At 33.9% G+C, this 9,618-nt stretch overlaps 1 protein-coding gene across 1 annotated transcript in view; it reads left to right on the top strand.

Annotated features, from left to right (window-relative positions):
• Positions 1-6,329, top strand: part of itprid1 (ITPR interacting domain containing 1) — a 38,658-nt gene extending 32,329 nt beyond the window's left edge. The window contains exons 12-16 of the mRNA XM_034705899.1: positions 2,092-2,219; positions 2,392-2,503; positions 2,900-3,172; positions 4,735-4,785; positions 5,923-6,329. Coding sequence (XP_034561790.1) covers positions 2,092-2,219; positions 2,392-2,503; positions 2,900-3,172; positions 4,735-4,782 — 561 coding nt within the window. The 3' untranslated portion in view covers positions 4,783-4,785; positions 5,923-6,329. The remainder of the gene's footprint in view (positions 1-2,091; positions 2,220-2,391; positions 2,504-2,899; positions 3,173-4,734; positions 4,786-5,922) is intronic.
• The last annotated feature ends 3,289 nt before the right edge of the window (positions 6,330-9,618 follow it).

Genomic DNA, 9,618 nt, shown 5'->3' with positions numbered 1-9,618 from the left:
TAAGAAATAAATACATAAATACATAAAAAGATGAAAAGATAAATGAATGGAATGAATGAAATGAATAAATTAATGGAAAACAGATAAATAGATAAATGAAAAAATAAAAAATGAATAATGACTAAATAAAAGATTGATTGAATAAATAGATTAATGAATTAATGTAAAATAAATAAGTAAATACTTAGGTAAATATATCAATAAATAAATATATTCATGATTGAATGAAAACATGAATGAAATTAATAAATTAATAATTTGATGAATGAATGAAAACATAAATGAATGAATTAATAGATTAATAAATATAAAAATACATTCATGAATAAATGAATGAATACATAACTGAATTAATAAACGAATGAATGAATAAATAAATTGATGAATGAATGAAAACATAAATGAATGACTAGATTCATGAATAAATACATTTATGAATGAATGAATACCTAACTGGATGAATAAATAAATGAATGAATGAATAAATAAATAGATTAATTAATTAATTAATTAATAAATGAATAGATTAATAAATAAATACATTGATGAATGAATGAATACAGAAATGAATGAATAAATAAATAAATTAATAAATAAATACATTGATGAATGAATGAATACAGAAATGAATGAATAAAGAAATTAATAAATAAATACATTGATGAATGAATGTATACATAAATGAATGAATTAATAAATACATAAATGAATTAATAGATTCATAAATAAATACATTCATGAATGAATAAATGAATGAATGAATCAATTGATGAATGAATGAATAGATTAATAAATATATACATTGATGAATAAATGAATACATAAGTGATTGATTGAATTATTGAATACATAAATGAATGAATAATTAAAAAATACATAAATGAATGAATAGATTCATAAATAAATACATTCATGAATGAATAAATAAATGAATGAATGAATAAATTGATGAATGAATGAATGAATGAATGAATGAATGAATGAATGAATGAATGAATGAATGAGCTGACTCTTCATTAGGACTTGAACTGAACAAAGACCATTGCCTTTTTGTATTTTTGTGAATGGTTTTAAATACTGACCATATATATTGCGATATAAAGTTAAGAGTCAAAATTATAATGGAAGTTCTGAATGGATTATATAGTCCCTCAGCAAAGCTAAAATGATAAAAAAAAAAAAAAAAAAAAAAAAAAGTAAAAAACAACAAAAAGAAAGAAAAACAGACATAATGTAATTTTGAGAACATTTATTGAGCAGATCTCAAAACTCAAAATTAAAACTCAGCACTCTATGGTGCAAAATAGTGCAAACGCACAAATAACATTGCTGATATTTTAAATAAAAACAGTACAACTACTCACGGAGGACTTTTTCTCTCTGAGCTGGCCGTACAGTTTGAGCATTTCTGTTTCATTTAAATACTCATGGCTCAGCACTACGTATCGTGGATCAAGGGTTTGAATCATGTCTTGAAACCCGCTGCGTTCCACTGTTTGGAAATGGACCATGTCTTTGCACAAGTGTATGATAATGGATTTTGTAATGTCAGTCCAACACTTACTCTTTTCATCATAGGGAGTACTCTTTGAAAACGTCAGAGCAATAGAGGTCTGCAGTTGGGTAGTAGGGCAGACTTTGTTCTTCCCTCCTGTGTTCAGAGACTGACTGGGCGTATGAGTGGAGCGCATCCTCTGGCTCATGCTCGAGGACATGTTTTGTTTTTAGATGGTAGAACAAATCCTTGTGTTACCTTTGCTTGCAGGCACTATCACTTGACACATCTTGCAAATGACGTTTTCTGCTTACTATCCGACTTTTTTAATTTGAACAGTTTGAAGTCTAAATCACTGACATAGCACCGTTTATTTTAACCAGCTCCTCCTGCTCCGTGGTCTCTGTGCCTCTGAAGCCTTTTTTACACAAAAGCAGGTACGATGACATCATCAACAAGTGTTATCGCGATTGGTTGGTAGAGTCCAAATCTCTATGTCAACCACTAACCACTATGTCAGATCATTCTATTTCTCTGTTTTCACATTTTTCCATTATGTGGACATCAGACATCACTCTTTCACTTGTTCCTCACAGTACTCCCTGGATGAGCTGGAGGAGATGATGCTGAGTCTGCAGCAGTTTCGCTCTGTGCTTTGCAACATGGAGGAGCAGCTCTCTGAAGACCAGGCCGCAGTTTACAGCTGTCTGTCAGATCAGGACAGGTACGCACGCATGTTCAAGATGAGCTGTATCAACTCCACTTAGTATCAACATGCTAAAAAAACAAACAAATTAAACAACTCTTTGGTTTAAAAATAGTTTGCATTGTAGCCTGCAAAGAGTGAAAAACTGAGGTGTGTGTACATGTGTGTGTACATGTGTGTGTGTTTGTAGGGAGAAGGTTCGAGACATAGAGGAGCTGAGGCGAGCGGTGAAGAAGGAGGCTGGAGAGCTGGAGATGCAGCTGAATGAACTGGCCCACCACTATGATGACAGCTTGAAAATGGTAACTCAGTCAGTCACACTGACACTGAACACACTCACACTAAGACTGACAGACTGATGCTATCAGAACTGTGTTGATAAGTGATGGAGCCTTGTAACAGACATAGAGTATACTCAAAAGTGAAGAGCCAAAGGAGCCTATACTACCCAGTGTGTGAAGTGAATTCAGTTTAAATTGTCAGGAAATATCAAATTTAAATAGGCAGATCAAATCAAGCAGATGAATACATGCTGTGTGAAAACCATTAGCCTCCTTGCTAACAGGTACAGTGTGCCTGCCTGTCAGTCAAGTTAATAACGCCCCTTATCATTCAACACTTGTCACTTTCATATCTTCAGAACTAATAAAGAAAGAAGTTATTTTTTGTTCTGATGATATTTCTGTGTTTTTGAATAGAAGATGCACCGACTGTTGGATGAGCAGTCTCTGCTCTGCACTCAACTCAGAGTGCCTCTACCTGGACAGATGCCGACCTCACTGTGCCCCGCCCCCAACAGGACGGTGGCTACTCAGTGCTGCCTGCTGCCCTGGATGCAGAACGACCAAGTCTCCTCCTGGAACGTGGATTCTCCCAGACAGTCACCTCCTGGGTCAGATAGCATCAGTGAGGGTCTGGGCTGCTCTCCTACTAAGGCAGACAAGGTGGACTTACTGAGCTTTCTACAGAGGGTAAGAACAGCATGCATCTACCTGTGAGGAATAAGGGAGTCATCTACTGCTGCCTGCTAACTCTGGGACTGTATACCCAAACTCACATAACTGGAGATATTACAATGAAGAGTGATTATCTCAGAGTGCTGTTCAAGAGTCTTGCAGGTTGGAGCAGTGACTTCAGACCTAACATGCTATTAAACCTAGCAATATGTGTTGTATCCTTTAAACAGAGGGCCATTATTGCCTCGACCTAATCACAATCTCCCCTAATCTGAACAAAGGGATTTTGTTCCTTTAACTTCACCACAGCCCAGAGTGTGAGTCAGCCCAGTACTTCAGTGTTGGAGTCCCATCCAGGCAGTGAGAAGATTGTCCCCACAACACTATTAAGAAAAGTTATGACTCAAGAATAACATATACATATGGTGCTGGTTTAGCTCAACTGGTAGAGCAGGCACCCCATGTACAAGGGCTATAGTCCTAAGGTGCATTTTGACCAAGAGTTCCGGGGTCTTTAAGCCCCCAGAACTACTTTCCCCGGAACTAAAAGGTTCCTGTGCCCCCATTGTTGTCTGCGTTTCGACCGCAGTCCCGTGTAGATTGTGCAAATCAGGCCAGTGACGGATGGAGATAAAAAAAAGTAAATGCACCACACCACCAGACCAGTAGAGGGCAGTAAAACAAAGACGAATGCCATTCATCACAGATGACACCATAGAAGCAGACGGACAGGCAGGTATCATTATGAGCAACACAACATTTAGCCTGTTAGCATGAAGAGACTCAGCTGGTCTGTTTTAGATGGTGCTATATTTCATCACAGATGGATTCACTGAATCAACACGTGAGAGGAGATAAGCGCGAGTAGCAAAGACGTTTCAACACGCCTTTAAAATCCTTTTAACTCAAAAAGCCGTGATCGCAGAGATCGGCCGGTGTTTTGGTTTAAACAGCGACCCTGTTAACTGGAGACTTTCAGCCGGATGCATCCCTCATAAACGTCTTTAGACCATCATTAAATATCTGATGAGGATATTTTGAAATCTTAATAAAAACTTAACTAGTTTGCATTCCCAGGAACTCCCTCTGTGTTTCAACAGCTGTGTAAACTCCACAAACACTGACACGTTCAGCTGAAGGTCTCCAGGTTACAGGGTCACTTTTAAAACCGGAACACCGGGAGAGACGCATTCACGGTGGGCTGAGAGAAGACTACTGTTACAAGCTGCTAAATCAAGAGAATCACAGCTTCTTCTTTTGAAAAGTACACACACATACAAAAAAGATAGAACAAATAAAAACTAATGAAAGAAAGAGAAATCAAGAGAATCACAGATGTGTGTGATGTTATTGTGGACGGAGGGAGGAATAAAAACACTGAGGTTAATCTACCAATCAGACACGTTCAGCATTGCAGGCCCCGCCCTCCGAAAGTCCCGGGACCTTTGAAAAGTACTATGATATGATCCAGTAATCATTGTTGATTGTTTCACATCAATATCTGTTTGTTTGAATAAAGGTTGTGTCACTTCTATGCTTCTTTCTAAACACTGAATGTTATCTGTTCTGTTTTCCAGCTGAAAGAGTCTTTGCGACACTCAGTGAACATGGACATGTTAGAGTAAAAGGTGAGTTCACACTAAGAGCTCTTATGAGCATGCTGCCTTTGGATATGTTTTCTGTCTTGTGTCTAGACCTTACTCTATGTTCTATTATTAACAAAGACCCAACATCAAGACAGGATCAGATCCAGTCCCATCTTACAGACAGGACTCAGTCTGATCTCATCTTAATCCACCATGAGCAGAGCACTTTGCAGCATTTAGCAAGTTACAGTGGCAAGGACAAACTTCCTTTAACAGGCAGAAACCTCCAGCAGGACCAGACTCATGTTAGACACACATCTGCTGAGAGCGTGTTGGAGAGAGGGATAGAGGGAGATGAAGAGAGAGATAGTTGATAGTGGTGAGATGAATAGTAGTAGTTGTAGCAGCTGGAGTCTGGCACGTCCACAGCAGCAGAGATCCAGAGGAACCTACGAGACAAGGGAGCTCAGGGACTCCAGAAAGGTCTATGGTTAGTAACTTTAATGGGACAGGGAGAGTTAAAGTAAGAGACAGACAGACTTTGATACCCTTGTTTGTAATGGTTCAAAGGAGGAAGTGATCAAGAAACCTTCAGGGTATCATCCTTTCTGGAGTCCCTGAGCTCCCTTGTCTCGTAGGTTCCTCTGAGCTGCTGTAGGCGTCCTCCCGCTGACGTTCCAGACTCCAGCTGATACAGACGTGCTGGACTCCAGCAGGCACAGCTACTACTACTCATCTCATCACTATCACCGCTCCCTCTCTCTCTTTTTCTCCTCTATCCCTCTTTCCAGACCCAACTCGGTCGAGGCAGATGTGTGTCTAACATGAGTCTGGTTCTGCTCGAGGTTTCTGCCTGTTAAAGGAAGTTTGTCCTCTCCACTGTAACTAGCTAAATACTGCGAGGTGCAATGCTCATGGTGGATTAAGGTGGGGTCAGACTGAGTCTTATCCTGTCTTGGTGTTGGGTCCCTGTTCATAATTTGACATAGAGTGGTCTAGACCTGCTCTGTTTGTAAAAGAGTCTTGAGACAACGTTTGTTGTGATTTGGCAATATATAAATAAAGATTGATTGATTGATTCATTCATTCATTCATTCATTCATCCATTAGCCCGATCTGATCAGATCCTGTATGCTTCATTTTAAGTTTGGATAAGTCTAATGATGTCCTGTCTTTCAGGTGTCAGCGGCGATGCTCAGGACTGCATGTAGCAGATGAAGCCCAAAGTTTCCTGAAGTCTTCCTCTCTCTTTGGGTCTTGTCTTTTCAGAACTATAGTTTACGCTTCAACTGCCTTCCATCCTATGTTTTTGAAATGTGGCTTAATAGAGAGGCTTGTTGATGATGCCACTACAAGCTACACAACATGCAAGCTACTCAGTGACTTTCTTCTTTTGAGACACTAAACAATACAGACAGCTTGGAAGAGTCTGTTAAACATGCCTGAGATAATACCAGAGGTCAAATGTGTTTAAATATATGTAATATAAAATATAACATCATGTATATGTATGAGTTCTGTAGTGAAAGCTCTCCTCAGTGAATGTACACTGATATGTGATAAACACATTAAATATTACAACACTGGGACGTTGCTGTTGTTGTTGTTTGTCTGCTCATGTTCTCAGTGAGTCTTTGTTTTATGTAAAACACATTGAGTCTGTTGTGCTGCAGAGAAGGTTAGGAACGTCATTAACAAAGTGCAGCTCACACTTCAGATCAGGATGTACCAATTATTCCATTACAGCCCCTCGTCCAGACTTCAAAAGGCTGCGGTGAGACTGAAGCTTCAAAGAGTTTGATTTAAGATGATTTAACTGAAATACAAAGAACATACACCATCTGTTTCCCTCCCAGTACACTGAAACTAGTCATAATTCTAACTCCTTTACATTTAATGTTAAAAATGTAAGGCATGTCTACATACTGAAACTATCTTTTACACCACAAAGAAGGTTGGGATGATGCACATGAAATTTTAAGTCATAAACAAGAAGTGTGACTTCTTTTGTTATTTTTTATACTCTTCGAAACACAGATTTGAGCGAAACTTCATCACAACGGGGTGTACATTTTTTAAAATTAACATTTTTAGCATATTGAGAGCAATATTTTTGATCTTTTTCCACTTTATTTTCAATGTGACAAAGAGGGAGACAAAAAAAAGTATTTAAGTTAAAATCACTTTTAAATCTAATTGCTGAATATGAATCTAGGTGTTAAATGCTAAATCTAAATGTTAAATATAAATGTTAAATATAAATGTTAAATGTTAAATATAAATGTTGATTGTTAAATCTGAATGTTAAATATAGATCTAAATGCATACATCTAAAGGTAAAATCTAAGTGTTAAGTTTTAAATATAAATGTTAAATATAAATGTTAAATGTTAGATATAAATGTTTATTGTGAAATCTAAATGTAAAATCCCAATGTTAAATCTAGATCTAAATTTTGATTTTAAATCTAAATGTTAAATCTAAATCTAAGTGCTTTATATGCATCTAAATGTTAAATATAAATCTAAATGTTTAATATAAATCTAAATGTTTAATATAAATGTTGATTGTTAAATCTAAATGTTGCTCTGTGATCCTAGATATTTAGCTAAAAACGCAAATTCACACTGCCGCCAAAATAAAAGCTTTATATAGCATCATTTGGATTTAAATTCAACATTTAGATTACACCATCTGTTTCCCTCCCAGTACACTGAAACTAGTCACATTTCTAACTTCTTTACATTTAATGTTAAAAATGTAAGGCATGTCTACATACTGAAACTATCTTTTACACCACAAAGAAGGTTGTGATGATGCACATGAAATTTTAAGTCATAAACAAGAAGTGTGACTTCTTTTGTTATTTTTTATACTCTTCGAAACACAGATTTGAGCGAAACTTCATCACAACATGGTGTACATTTTTAAAATTAACATTTTTTGCATATTGAGAGCAATATTTTTGATCTTTTTCCACTTTATTTTCAATGTGACAAAGAGGGAGACAAAAAAAAGTATTTAAGTTAAAATCACTTTTAAATAACTGCTGAATATGAATCTAGGTGTTAAATGCTAAATCTAAATGTTAAATATAAATATAAATGTTAAATGTTTAATATAAATATTGATTGTTAAATCTGAATGTTAAATATAGATCTAAATGCATAAATCTAAATTTAAAATCTAAGTGTTAAGTTTTAAATATAAATGTTAAATATAAATGTTAAATGTTAGATATAAATATTTATTGTGAAATCTAAATGTAAAATCCCAATGTTAAATCTAGATCTAAATTTTGATTTTAAATCTAAATGTTAAATCTAAATCTAAGTGCTTTATATGCATCTAAATGTTAAATATAAATCTAAATGTTTAATATAAATATAAATGTTTAATATAAATGTTGATTGTTAAATATAAATGTTGCTCTGTGATCCTAGATATTTAGCTAAAAACGCAAATTCACACTGCCGCCAAAATAAAAGCTTTATATAGCATCATTTGGATTTAAATTCAACATTTAGATTACACCATCTGTTTCCCTCCCAGTACACTGAAACTAGTCATATTTCTAACTCCCTTACATTTAATGTTAAAAATGTAAGGCATGAAATTTTAAGTCATAAACAAGAAGTGTGACTTCTTTTGTTATTTTTTATACTCTCCGAAACACAGATTTGAGCGAAACTTCATCACAACGTGGTGTACATTTTTACAATTAACATTTTTAGCATATTGAGAGCAATATTTTTGATCTTTTTCCACTTTATTTTCATTGTCATAGAGTGGTCTAGACCTCCTATGTTTGTAAAAGCGTCTTGATAAGATAAGATAAGATAAGATATTACTTTATTGATCCCCCGATCAGTTGTTACAGCAACCCAGACATAAGTACAATCAAGAAAGAAATTAAAATAAGTAAAATTAAAAATAAAATAAAATAAAATAAGTAAAAATGAAAATAGATAAATAAAGCTAGAATATAATTTAGATATATACAATGTTACAAATGGAATTTAAATTAAGAGATAACGTTTGTTGTGATTTGGCACTATACAAATAAAGATTGATTGATTGATGATTGTGACAAAGGGGAGACAAAAAAAAAGTACTTCAGTTAAAATCACTGTTAAATCTAAATGCTGAATATGAATCTAGATGTCAAATGTTAAATGCTAAATGTAAATGTTAAATATAAATATAAATGTTAAATATAAATATAAATGTAAAATATAAATATTAACTATAAATGCTGATTGTAAAATCTAAATGTTAAATATAGATCTAAATGCATAAATATAAATGTAAAATCTAAAATTTTAAATTTTAAATATATATGTTAAATATAAATGTTAAATGTTAGATATAAATGTTAAATGTTAGATATAAATGTTTATTGTGAAATCTAAATGTAAAATCATATTGTTAAATCTAAATCTAAATGTTGACTGTTAAATATAAATGTTAAATATAAATATAAGTGCTAAATATGCATCTAAATGTGAAATATAAATCTAAATGTTTAATATAAATCTAAATGTTTAATATAAATGTTGATTGTTAAATCTAAATGTTTAATATAAATCTAAATGTTTAATATAAATGTTGATTGTTAAATCTAAATGTTGCTCTGTGATCCTAGATATTTAGCTAAAAATGCAAATTCACACTGCGGCAGAAATAAAAGCTTTATATAGCATCATTTGGATTTAAATTCAACATTTAGATTTAACTGTAACATTTAGATTTAGATTTAGATTTAGCATTTGGATTTAACAGTGATTTTGACTGTTACATATTTGTCACAACAAAAATAAAGGGGAAGATGATCATAAATATTACTCTGAATGGGATTTAAAAAGGGACTCGAAA

The sequence above is a fragment of the Notolabrus celidotus genome, chromosome 17, assembly GCF_009762535.1.
Source record: "Notolabrus celidotus isolate fNotCel1 chromosome 17, fNotCel1.pri, whole genome shotgun sequence".
In the NCBI taxonomy this organism is placed as follows: Eukaryota; Metazoa; Chordata; class Actinopteri; order Labriformes; family Labridae; genus Notolabrus; species Notolabrus celidotus.
This window is presented reverse-complemented; position numbering and strand designations above follow the sequence as displayed.